Source organism: Dicentrarchus labrax, unplaced genomic scaffold, assembly GCF_905237075.1.
Source record: "Dicentrarchus labrax unplaced genomic scaffold, dlabrax2021, whole genome shotgun sequence".
Classification (NCBI taxonomy): Eukaryota; Metazoa; Chordata; class Actinopteri; family Moronidae; genus Dicentrarchus; species Dicentrarchus labrax.
Window position 1 is genome coordinate 19,577,322 of NW_026136715.1, and position 12,483 is coordinate 19,589,804.

The 12,483-nt window shown below is 40.9% G+C and overlaps 1 protein-coding gene across 15 annotated transcripts in view; it reads left to right on the forward strand.

Moving 5' to 3' along the window:
- The window catches only part of ubr4 (ubiquitin protein ligase E3 component n-recognin 4), a 50,767-nt gene that overhangs the window by 24,835 nt on the left and 13,449 nt on the right, over window positions 1-12,483 (forward strand). For 6 of the 15 annotated variants that reach the window (XM_051424123.1, XM_051424132.1, XM_051424124.1 and 3 more), the window contains 30 exons: window positions 439-640; window positions 1,113-1,276; window positions 1,561-1,777; window positions 2,293-2,509; window positions 3,218-3,250; window positions 3,509-3,572; window positions 3,680-3,814; window positions 4,331-4,505; window positions 4,674-4,805; window positions 5,005-5,126; window positions 5,383-5,494; window positions 5,740-5,870; window positions 6,139-6,316; window positions 6,819-6,923; window positions 7,309-7,464; window positions 7,673-7,841; window positions 7,981-8,185; window positions 8,273-8,386; window positions 8,688-8,918; window positions 9,031-9,180; window positions 9,266-9,493; window positions 9,767-9,845; window positions 9,966-10,208; window positions 10,389-10,557; window positions 10,766-10,910; window positions 11,195-11,280; window positions 11,367-11,454; window positions 11,608-11,801; window positions 11,894-12,133; window positions 12,222-12,360. In XM_051424123.1, the coding sequence (XP_051280083.1) occupies window positions 439-640; window positions 1,113-1,276; window positions 1,561-1,777; window positions 2,293-2,509; window positions 3,218-3,250; window positions 3,509-3,572; window positions 3,680-3,814; window positions 4,331-4,505; window positions 4,674-4,805; window positions 5,005-5,126; window positions 5,383-5,494; window positions 5,740-5,870; window positions 6,139-6,316; window positions 6,819-6,923; window positions 7,309-7,464; window positions 7,673-7,841; window positions 7,981-8,185; window positions 8,273-8,386; window positions 8,688-8,918; window positions 9,031-9,180; window positions 9,266-9,493; window positions 9,767-9,845; window positions 9,966-10,208; window positions 10,389-10,557; window positions 10,766-10,910; window positions 11,195-11,280; window positions 11,367-11,454; window positions 11,608-11,801; window positions 11,894-12,133; window positions 12,222-12,360 (4,623 nt within the window). The remainder of the gene's footprint in view (window positions 1-438; window positions 641-1,112; window positions 1,277-1,560; window positions 1,778-2,292; window positions 2,510-3,217; window positions 3,251-3,508; window positions 3,573-3,679; window positions 3,815-4,330; window positions 4,506-4,673; window positions 4,806-5,004; window positions 5,127-5,382; window positions 5,495-5,739; window positions 5,871-6,138; window positions 6,317-6,818; window positions 6,924-7,308; window positions 7,465-7,672; window positions 7,842-7,980; window positions 8,186-8,272; window positions 8,387-8,687; window positions 8,919-9,030; window positions 9,181-9,265; window positions 9,494-9,766; window positions 9,846-9,965; window positions 10,209-10,388; window positions 10,558-10,765; window positions 10,911-11,194; window positions 11,281-11,366; window positions 11,455-11,607; window positions 11,802-11,893; window positions 12,134-12,221; window positions 12,361-12,483) is intronic. The other 9 variants (XM_051424129.1, XM_051424137.1, XM_051424133.1 and 6 more) reach the window with 6 other exon arrangements.

Below are 12,483 nucleotides of genomic sequence, written 5' to 3' on the forward strand. Positions count from 1 at the left end.
TACTTGTTGTTGAGCCAATTACAACAAGGAAGTTTTCCTTGCTGTCATGCGATAGCAATTTTGTTTTCTAGTGCACATGTGTAGAACATCTGTTCAAGCGTAAGCAGACCCCTAATAATAGTGCATATAGAAGCACATCTGCTGACTGCAAGAAGGCCTGCAGCTTTGTGTCCATGTAGGTATTGCATGTATGAACAAACCTATATAAAAGCTTTTGCTCTTAGCGGCTTTGTATAAATACTACATATCATCCAATATCAGGAGACCACATACATTACAGGGAATGAGTTACTTTACTTGCACACATACAAAACATGATTAGGCATGAAATTTCAGTAGTAATTGTTCAATCATGTGTTTCTATATCAAAAGTGTCACCCACTGGGTTTAATTTCATTGCCATTTCTTTCTTCTTTATTAATTTTCTCTTTTCCTCAGATTCAAGATATGGTAGCTATCAGACACACTGCCAGTAATGAGCAACAGCGTACGACCATGATTCTTCTCTGTGAGGATGGAAGCTTGCGAATCTACATGGCCAATGTGGATAACACCTCTTACTGGCTTCAGCCCTCACTGCAGCCCAGCTGTGGCATCAGTATCATGAAGCCGGTCCGCAAACGCAAAGCTGCTGCTACGAGTGAGTTTTAGGCCAATAAAGTGCAATTATTTCACTGAAAATGTAAGAAATTGGATTCTGACATAGGTTATAAGCACACACAACTCTGGACATACATCGTTCAGAGGTCAAGGCCACTGTGACCTCACAAAACATGCTTTTGGTCATAAGTATTAATGCAGTGATGAATAGGTGAAAGGTCATCTTCACTGTGATGGTTTTTTTGTTGTTGCCATTATAAACACCATAACTCAGGAACAGAAGAGGGGATGATCATATCAGAATTAAAATGCGTGTTATGTCACTCTAGACTGACTTTTGTCATGCGGGTTACTTCAGGACCATTACCAGTTCATGATGTAATCTAATATGGGCCATATTTAAAAAGTTATGTGAACAGCCAAACAAATCAAAAAAATCTGTTTTGAGCAATAAAACAGAATTGAGCTTGTGTGCCGTTTTAAAATTTTAATTTACGTTTTTTTACTTTCAGCCACTCGGACCTCCAGTCAAGTGACATTCCCAGTGGACTTCTTTGAACACAACCAGCAATTGACAGAGGTGGAGTTTGGGGGCAATGACTTGCTTCAGGTCTACAATGGACAGCAGATCAAACACAGGCTCAACTCCACTGGGATGTATGTGGCCAACACAAAGGTAGAGACATTTTAACAAAATTCTCTGTTAGAAAAGGTGCTAGAGACTTACGTAATCAGTTGCTGCTGTCAGCCGTGTGTGTGTTTAGGCTATTGTCTACTGAGAAGTGATAATGGCTAAAAAGTCAATTTAAAGAATACTAGTTATATAGTATAGTGTAGTGTGTGTTTATATAGTATTATACAAACATTTTATCAATCTGTGCTTATTTAACAACTTGTTGTACTATTAGATAAATTACATAAAACACAACAAATGTCATGGTTCCGGTTATTTCCTTCTAGCCCGGGGGATTCACTGTGGAAGCGGTCAACAACAACAGTTCAATGGTGATGACGGGCATGCGCGTGCAGGTGGGCACTCAGGCCATTGAGAGGGCTCCTTCCTATGTGGAGGTCTTTGGTCGCACCATGCAGATAAACCTGACGAGAGCCCGCTGGTTTGACTTTCCCTTCACCAGAGAGGAGGCCCTGCAGGCCGACAAGAAGCTGTCCATCTTTAGTAAGAGCAATGATGATTATATCTGGTTACTTGTTGTTGATAATTGGATAATTTGTGTCGCCGGTAGGTATATCCAGTTATGTGGATTATCATTTTTGTAGCGACACTAAAAGCTACTACTGTGAATGTTAGCATTTTGTCTCACGTACCTATGTTTTTTACAGATGCATCCATCTTTCAACACCAGATTGTTAAATGTCGGAATTAAATCAGTTGACGAACCTCTTAAGGTTTCACTGCAAAATAAAAATGTTTATTGCTGATAATACCTCAGCACTGAATGATCTTAAAATACAGTGCGTTTTACTGCTGTCCGTTCAAAACAGTGGAAGAAAAATGTTAATGTGATGAATAAGCCTAATGCATTGTAGGCAATAGTTAACCACTAAGGTAGCATGCTGGGTGTTGGTACAGAAACAAAAAATATTTATTTTGACTTGGATCATGTTGAATTTGCTGCAAACTGTTTAGAAACCACCTTCTGATGCAATTTCTTTTTTCTGTTCATTTTAAAGTTGGAGCATCTGTTGACCCAGCTGGAGTCACCATGCTTGATTCAATCAAGATCTATGGTAAAACCAAGGAGCAGTTTGGCTGGCCTGAAGATCCACCAGAGGACTTCTCCTCTGCCTCGGTTAACAATGTCTGCAGTCCCAATCTCAACCAGGGCAATGGCACCTCTGATGGAGACATAGCCACCCCAACCACCACCAGCGGCAGTGTACTGGAAAGGTATGAGCTTTTTTCACTTTACGGTTCATAAGGTCAACAGAAGTTTTACACTTCTCAATCTCCTGTAGTCCAGTTAACCACATTCATGATCTGATGAGATAGTGTGACCATGTCTGTGACTTTCAAAAAGCCTAGTTTGTGTCACTTTTATATTAAACTAACCTTTGCCTACACAGTCAGATTTTATTTGATATACTATTTATATTTCTTTCTTTTAAGACTTGTGGGTATATATATCTTTGTGGGCAAAGCAATGAACTGTACTGTTTTATGATAATATTGGATTTCATATGATTTTTCCAAAATTATGATGTGATTTGACAGGTATTTATTTTGGTCGATTAACCAAAACATTCCCGTGGTTATTTAATATGTAAACAGTTTCTTTATTGGTTTTCCAGCTAATTAACTAGATTGTAATATTAATAGAGATTAAAGATGTGATATCCATATCGTCCAACCCTAGCGTATCTTTACCCTTCATGAGTCCATCTATGTAGCCGGAGTTGTTGAGGATGAGCCTGAAGTTTTAACAATGGGGGGGTTGCGTTCTCTATAGAGTATTTAGTGCATGGCTATCGTGAGGTCATCTTTTCTTGCATGCTTCTCTTATGTTCAACTGAATCATTTAATTTCACTTGTTTCTTTCTGTGATCCTCACACTTTGTTTTTGTTCTTTTTCTTTTGCTCCCAAAATACAATAAAAAGTTGTGAAACTGAGTCCTTATCAACCTTGGACCGGTTAGTAACTGCCCTTTCTCTGCTTGTTTGTATGGTTTTGTGCATGTGTGCCAGTTTGTGTGTCCATGCCTGAGACTGTGAACATGCCATGCACCATTTCCACACCTGTACAACAGCATTTATTCTTGCATTCAGTGTTGTTTTGGCAATTAGATCAACAGAGACTGCAACAGGTTGAGATTTGCTCTTTTTTCTGTTTGGTTGATTTGTGGGAAAATGTGCAGTAGAAGCAATGTTGATATTCTTTCTTAATTTCAGGTTGGTTGTCAGCTCCCTTGAGGCTTTGGAAAGCTGCTTTGCAGTAGGTTCCTCCAGTGAAAAGGTAAACGGATTCATTTTTTAAATTAGAGTAATAACACATTTGACCTAGAGTTTAACTTGCTTGTTTTTACGGAGCATTTTTGACTCTGTGTCTTTAACTCAATGTAGGAGAAGAATAAGGCTGCAGCGCTGGAGTTGGCCACTCTACTTTTGTCTATGCCGACCCCTGCAGGTGTGCAGCAGCAGACCAAGGGACTTCTTGCCAGCCTGCACACCAGTAGAACTGCCTACCACAACCACAAGGTAAAATAAAATTCCCTGTGTCAGACTGGACCAAAGTCATAACATTTTCAATGCACAAGGTGTTTGTAATATGTCCTGCAAAAATCACTTGTATTCTGTATCATTAGCCCCAGGTGTATGTACAGTTTTAGATCAGGAAGGGTCACTGTGAGCCAGGGGAAATTGAGAATCAAATCACAATTGTTTGTGGTTTACATTGATGAACACATTTGTTCTTTACCTCAAGGAACCACAGTGGAAATAAGTACAACTGTTGATCCTGTATGAAGATGTAAGCTAATATGATTGTAATGATGATTTTATGGGAATAGTGTGTGCAGAAGAACAGTCGGTGCTCGTTCGTCATCAACACTTAATCTATTAAATGTATAAACTACACAGCAGTTTGTTCAAAAATCAAACCCTCAGAAGTGCATAATGGTATTAGAAACTGAGTTCTAAGTGCAAGTACTTGTTGTTATTCAATGTTAAATGTTATACTAACTAATGCAACACTTGTCTGTACCCTCTCATCAGGACCAGTCCTTGCTGAGTAACGCAGTGCAGTGTCTAAATGGCTGCAGCCGTGAGGGGAGGGAGCTCGACCCTGATGTCTTCCAGAGGCTCGTGATCACTGCCCGCTCCATTGCAATCATGAGACCCAACAACTTGGTGCATTTCACAGAAACAAAGTCATTACACCATGACTCTGGTAAGAGACTGTAGCACTTTATGTGTTGATTTATTTATGACTTATTTGATTAAGCGATTGCACTGTAATCATGATTACATGATTTACAACTGTTGGTTAGAAAAGTGCCTAAATAAAGTTTCAGATAACTCATTTTTCATTCATTTAATCATTAATCTCTTAACGCAGAAATGGCAGAGGATGGGCAAAAACATGTGGATGGGGAAAGCTGTAATTTCATCACACAGCTGATGAATAATTTCTGGAAGCTCCATGCCCTAAAACCAAAGAACGCCTTTCTTGCTCCTGCTTGCCTGCCTGGTAAGTTCAAACTTCGGGACCCCCAAATTTGTTATAAGTCACATTGTAAGTAATGTTATTGTTAACATCACTGCTTGTCAGCTCACATTTAAATGTTATGTAGAACATTTACACATAATGCACCCTGTCTAGTAGTACTAATTTGACTTTAGTACTTTATCAGTACTTGAAACAGTGAATGTTTTCTTTTCCGTTTAAGGCCTAACTCACGTGGAAGCAACAGTAAATGCCTTGGTGGACATCATCCATGCATACTGCACATGTGAACTGGATTACATCAATGTAGCTTCTAAAATCTACATGCAAATGTTACTCTGCCCAGTAAGTATAGTACTTGCATAATAATGAGTCATGACATACAAAATCACTATCACTGGGAAATAATCCTTGGATTTACCAAAAATATTTGACCATTGCTGTTTATAATCAGGATTCTGAGGACTCAGGATATTATGTGACTTAATTATAATTATTCACAATTAAAAATAGAATCTGTAAGGTTAACTGTATGTAATACTGTAGCTAAAGGCAGTATTCGCACTGTCATGTAACCGTTCTGTATTTGATCCAATTGCAGGACACAGCTGTGAGCTTTGCTTGTAAGCAGGCCCTGATCAGAGTGCTTCGACCAAGAAACAAACGGCGACATGTGACCCTTCCATCCCCCCCACGCTCCAACACACCTATGGGTATGTTGGCACAGGCTGTATACAAAACTGTGCATGAATGTTTGGCTATTAAAGTTTTTATGGTTTAGTAGCACAAGGCATCAGGGAAATTACAGTTTGGAAAAGGTTTTTAGCTTTTACCATGCCTGCTCTGTGTAGTAAAACAAACTAGATGTCTAAACAAAGAATTAAAAACTCTTGTGAGGCTCCTATGACCACAAGTGGATTCAGTTCTCTAAAATTTGTTTGTTGATTTTCTTTATCAGGAGACAAGGATGATGATGATGACGACGATGCAGATGACAAGATGCAGTCATCAGTGCTGACTGGAGGAGAAGAGGGTAGACAAGAGAGTCAGGAGCAGAGTGAAGTGGACCATGGTGACTTTGAGATGGTGGTGAGCATAGAGGGCCAATTAAGTCTGCAGATTTGACATTACTCCTGCATTGTCTCCATACATTTTAAGAGGAAACATGCGCAAGCATCCCCTGCAGCCATCACACAGAAATAATAAACCATTTAAAGTATAGAATACTAGTCAACCATGTTCTTATTTCCCTGGCATATGAATTAAACCTCAAATATAAATCTTAGTTACAAACCTTTTTCTCTTAAGAGGCATTTTAAAGAAATAAATAACACCTTTTGTTTTTCTGCCTCCTCAGTCAGAGTCCATGGTCCTGGAGACAGCAGAGAATGTCAACAATGGAAATCCATCTCCCCTGGAGGCTTTGCTGGCTGGAGCTGAGGGTTTCCCCCCAATGCTGGACATCCCTCCTGATGCAGATGATGAAACTATGGTAGAGCTGGCCATTGCCCTCAGCCTTCAGCAGGATCAACAAGGTAAATAACCAGAAAATACGAAAATGAAGCAATATTTCTCTGCAGAGACTGCCTGAGAGTCTCACTCCACATATTCTCTCCCTGTCTGTGACGAAACAGTTCTCAACTGTTTAGTACAGACTTGAACCTAAAAATTAGACTGTACAAAGCAGGAAAGAACTGAGCAGCTGATAGCAAATAGTAACACCAACACAATTAACACATTTTAGTAATTTGAAGTAATTTGAGTTTCTTATAGCTGTGACACTTGTCACAAAAGTGAAACTTGCAGTTATTGAAACGCTCCTGCAACTGAATAAAAAATCACTGAATTGTCATGAACATGAATTACCTAAATTTTTTTAAAGTGTAACGTTTCACCTTTTATATCAACCAATTTTAGTATTTTATTATTGTTTACCTCAAATGGGTGACCAAAACTTTATCAGGGTTAGCCTCACTTAGGAGATCAATATTTTGGGTGAGTGCTGCTAACATTATGGACATATTTTTGACGTTTTAGGCAGTAGCAGCAGTGCTCTTGGCCTTCAGAGCCTTGGCCTGTCTGGCCAGGCCCCAAGCTCCTCTTCACTGGATGCTGGCACTCTTTCAGACACCACCGCATCAGGTAACAAGACCACCTCTGTGGTAGTATGTGATCAGCAGGAAGCTAGGTTTTTATATCTGCAAGGTCACAGTGGCTTGTAAATCATTAACAAAAGACATCAAAATATTTTTCTCTTAGCTACAATTTTAGATTAAAATTTAAATAACCTAATCTGTGGCACAACTTGTAGTCTTAGTTCAGTATTTTGAAATTCAAGTGGTTGTTTATCCTCTTTTCAGTGCATCACATTTGCTCAAGTAGGTTGTGAATATATATGATAATACCAACAATAGTTCAACACGAAAAAACATTAATGGCAGATTGCATGCTTTGTTTTGTTGGTGCACAAGTATACACTAAAATCATGTATCCTGGCCAGATGACCGTGGTGTATTTACTGTTACAGCTATTGCTATGATTTCAGCCCCGGCATCAGATGATGAGGGCAGCACAGCTGCTACTGATGGCTCCACACTGCGGACCTCCCCAGCTGAGCATGGTGGCAGTGTGGGCTCAGAGAGTGGAGGTTCTGCAATCGACTCTGTAGCAGGGGAGCACAGTGGTGGGTGATTTCAGAAAAAAACACAACCAAATTCAAGATTGTATTTGTATTTTGTTAGCCTGATATTCAAAATGTTATATATGCATGTCTGAAATTAGTATATATATATATAGTGTCTATAAACTATAGACATCATTTTGTGTAAGTAAAAATAAATCAGTGTTTCCACTTTGTTTATTTTCATTTGTGCGTGCCTGTGTGTGTACAGTGTCAGGACGCAGCAGTGCATATGGGGATACAGCAGTGGAGGGCCACCCTGCAGGCCCAGGCAGTGTCAGCTCCAGCACTGGAGCCATCAGCACCACCACAGCCCAGCAGGAAGGCGAATGCTCAGAGGGAGAAGGAGAGACGGAGGGAGACATCCACACAAGCAACAGGTCAGACCATGACCACGGAGATGAAAGAAATTTAGGAACAAATGTGCTTTTGCCGAGAAATAGATTTTCATCATGAAGAATGCCACATGAAGCCCAATATGGCACAACTCTAATGGCCCAATTTTGTGTTTCCTGTCAGGCTACACATGGTTCGTCTTATGCTACTGGAGCGCTTGCTTCAGCACCTTTCTCAGCTCCACAATGTAGGTGGAGTCCAAGCCATCCCTTACATGCAGGTTATCCTCATGTTGACCTCAGACCTGGATGGCGAGGATGAAAAGGATAAGGGTGCTCTGGATGACCTGCTAGCACAGCTTATTGCTGAGCTTGGCATGCACAAGAAGGTAACCACACTCTCCTTGTGATGAATCAAGCTTAAAAGTGTCATTGTTTTACTTTCCATGTTTACAGTCCATGTTTTTCCTCTGCAGGACGTGTCCAAGAAGAATGAGCGTTGCTCCATCAATGAAGTTCACCTGGTTATCATGAGATTGCTCAGCGTCTTCATGTCTCGAACCAAGTCGGGCTCCAAATCCTCTTCTGAGGTACATCCTCTTTCTTTTCTTAATGCAGTTCTCACTGATTTCACCAAAGGTTACCTGTTAAATGTCTATTGGAATACAGTAATGTCAACAGCAAGTACATAAAAATGTGTGAGGCACCATTTTGAAATGTGTTAAAAAGTCAGACATAATAGTTTGTTCAAAACTACCTTAAAGTACCAGTAAAAGGTTGTTGCATTTCTCACATATAATTTCCTATGTGGCAGAATGTCTCTATGGACAGCTCTTTACTTCTTGATGTCTATTCAAAACTAAGTTACTTGTACATTGTACTACATACCAGGTCCCTCTCCCTCTCTTCCAGTCATCCTCGCTTATTTCGAACGCCACAGCGACTGCCTTGCTCAGCCTGGGTGCTATTGACTACTGTCTCCACGTGCTCAAATCGCTCCTGGAGTTCTGGAAGAGCCAACAGGGTGAAGAAGAGCCTGTGGCCACAAGCCAACTCCTCCGCCCCCACACAGCCTCCTCTCCCCCAGACATGAGCCCTTTCTTCCTGCGCCAATATGTCAAGGTATCGGATAACAGAAAACCTTTTTAATCTTAAAAACTTGAAAAAGGTGTTTTTGGGTTTTTTTTGTACAAAGAATGTTTATGTGAACCTATTATGTTTCTTATCTTATTAGGGACATGCTGCTGATGTGTTTGAAGCCTACTCCCAGCTATTGACTGAAATGGTGCTCCGGCTGCCGTATCAGATCAAGAAGATTGCTGACACCAACCCACGTATCCCACCTCCTGTCTTTGATCATTCCTGGTTCTATTATCTGTCTGAAGTAAGCCATCGAATGTAGTGTGTGATTTTCCTTTTAAATTTTTGTCTACACAAACACATTAATACGTCTCCTTTTTTCTCCTCAGTATCTGATGATCCAACAGACTCCGTTTGTCAGGAGGCAAGTCAGAAAGCTGTTGTTGTTTATCTGCGGTTCAAAGGAAAAATATCGTCAGCTGCGGGATCTGCACACACTTGACTCCCATGTGCGCAGCATCAAGAAGCTCCTGGAGGAGCAGGGCATCTTCCTCCGGGCTGGCGTGGTCACAGCAACGTCTGGCTCAGCTCTACAGTATGACACACTCATCAGTCTGGTGAGTGTCCTCACAGTCTTTAAGACAACTAATACAGAGCTGATTTTGTATGTGGAGTACTGGCTATTTATTGTGTGTATTTCAGATGCACTGTTTCATTGTTTTTTGTCTTAGTAAACTAAGCTAACATATTCTGTGCATAAGGTCCATTGCCCCCATTTGCTAAATTCTTGTCTCTAATGTTCTCTTTCTTTGCTCTGTGATACTGCTGTCAGCTGCTGTAAGGATGGGATTTTTGTATAATTTAAGTATAACTTGCCTCTCTTGGTGCAGATGGAACACCTGAAAGCTTGTGCCGAAATTGCCACTCAGAGGACGATCAACTGGCAGAAGTTCTGCATGAAGGATGACTGTAAGTTGTTTCAGATACATTTTTGTAACTGGAAACAAAAAAACCTTTAAGGTCGGTAGTATTAACATCAATTCTCTTACCACTCCTCTTCCTCCTCATCTGTTTCTCTTCTCTATCCAGCTGTGTTGTACTTCTTGCTCCAGGTCAGCTTCCTTGTAGATGAGGGAGTTTCCCCAGTACTTTTGCAACTGCTCTCCTGTGCCCTGTGTGGCAGTAAGGTACTGGCCACCTCCTCCTCCTCCTCTTCATCATTCTCAGGAGGAGGCTCCTCTAGTGCGGGACAGACGGGGGCTTCTCAGTCCTCTCAGAGCAAGTCTTCCAGTAAAAAGAGCAAAAAAGAAGACAAGGAGAAGGACAAAGAGGGTGAGGCAATGACACAGACTTTCCCATACTTCATACTAATCGTATTGTTCAGAAGACGCACATTGAATAATGGAATAGGCTCGAGCCCCACAATCAACCTGAACAAGATATTTGCGTATCAAAAATGGATAGTAGATGCTAGTGTCCTGACTGTCCTGTATCTTTGTGAACTGACCACAGGTGATGGAGTTGGTAGCCAGGAGGATCAGCTGTGTATGGCTCTGGTCAGTCAGCTTAACAAGTTTGCAGACAAGGAGACCCTCATTCAGTTCTTGCGCTGCTTCCTGCTAGAGTCAAACTCATCTGCTGTGCGCTGGCAAGCCCACTGCTTGGCACTTCATATCTACAGGTACTGTAGACATCTAACACATTCAGACATACACAGGCAGCTTATTTTACGCCCAAACTCAAACCCAAAGTGAGTCTGGTTGATTGCCTCTTTTAAGTCTCTTAAGTAACTTGTGTGATTGAACATAAAGATGTATGAATGATGGAAAGAAACCATAAATAAATCAATAAATGGCAAAATCTCATCATTGGCCTGTGTCTCTCTGTAGGAACTCCAGTAAATCTCAGCAGGAGCTGCTGCTTGAACTGACTTGGGCCATTTGGCCTGAGCTGCCTGCATATGGACGCAAAGCTGCCCAGTTTGTCGACTTGCTTGGATACTTCTCACTCAAAACCCCTCAGACAGAGAAGAAGGTTTGTTTAAAGGCCTCACAGACTATGGTTGTACTAAATTTAGTATAGTAATTGTTAGTCATATCATAAACATCTTTGGCTGTGCATTGATGTAGTTTGACTGTCTTGCCTAAAGAGCCTAGATTTTTCAAAAAACAAATCATTAAAAATTTAGAGAGTGTCGATAATGTAGTTTTCTTACTGGATTTGTAAGCCTTTTCATCATTCAGCAGAACAAAATCGTTGCAATGATAATGTTGCCAGGTCTGTAAAAAAAAAAAGATCGTTTCCCTTTTCTTTTCCAGTTGAAGGAGTATTCCCAGAAAGCTGTGGAAATCCTGAGGGCACAGAACCATATCCTAACGAATCACCCCAACTCCAACATCTACACGTATGTCTACATAAACATGCTATCTTGTAGCCATTTCAAATGGTGGACTGAATAAAAATGGAATGATTTGATGTTTTCTCCTGCAGCACTCTATCTGGTCTAGTAGAGTTTGATGGGTTTTTTTTGGAGAGTGACCCCTGCTTGGTGTGCAACAATCCAGAAGTTCCCTTCTCAGTATGTGCAACACAACTTCACAATCTCTAGCCAAAAAAAACCAAGATATTTACTTAATAGAAATGCTTTTTCACTTGCAAGACCCATCTACAGGCATAAACAGTTCATTTTTGTTTTAAACATAGTTTTGTGTGTCCTCTGTGTGTCCTCCAGAATATAAAACTGTCATCGATCAAAGTGGACACCCGCTACACCACCACTCAACAGGTTGTCAAGCTCATTGGTAGCCATACCATCAGCAAAGTCACAGTTAAGATCGGTGACCTCAAACGCACCAAAATGGTCCGCACCATCAACCTCTACTACAACAACAGGACTGTCCAGGCTATCGTGGAGCTGAAGAACAAGTACGTTTCAACAAAGATTTTTCTCTCTTTCTTTTCACTAATCATTTGACTGTGTAAAGTAACTTAACTTTATTGCCTGTTTTTTTTTTTAGGCCTGCTCGTTGGCACAAAGCCAAGAAGGTTCAGCTGACCCCAGGACAGACAGAAGTGAAGATCGACCTTCCTTTGCCTATTGTCGCATCCAACCTGATGATCGAGTTCTCAGATTTTTATGAGAACTACCAGGCCTCCACCGAGACCCTACAGTGTCCGCGCTGCAGTGCCTCTGTGCCAGCCAACCCTGGGGTGTGTGGCAACTGCGGTGAGAACGTGTATCAGTGCCACAAGTGCAGGTAAGCAGCAGGTTTTCTTCGGAGGTCTGAAAATTTTTAAAGACATTGAAGTTGATTGTATTTTAAATTGATGGTTGTTTTCTGTTAGGTCCATAAACTATGATGAAAAAGACCCCTTCCTGTGCAATGCCTGTGGATTCTGCAAATATGCCCGATTTGACTTCATGCTTTATGCTAAACCGTGCTGTGCTGTGGATCCTATTGAGAATGAGGAAGACAGGAAAAAGGTAAGCAGTCATCTTTGGTAAATACAGGTGAAAAGGAAATTAATGAAAAAGGGGTTTGTGTGGAGGATTGAAGTAGTTTGTCCTGAATTAAGCCTCTATCTCTTCCTACTCATTCACTCTGCA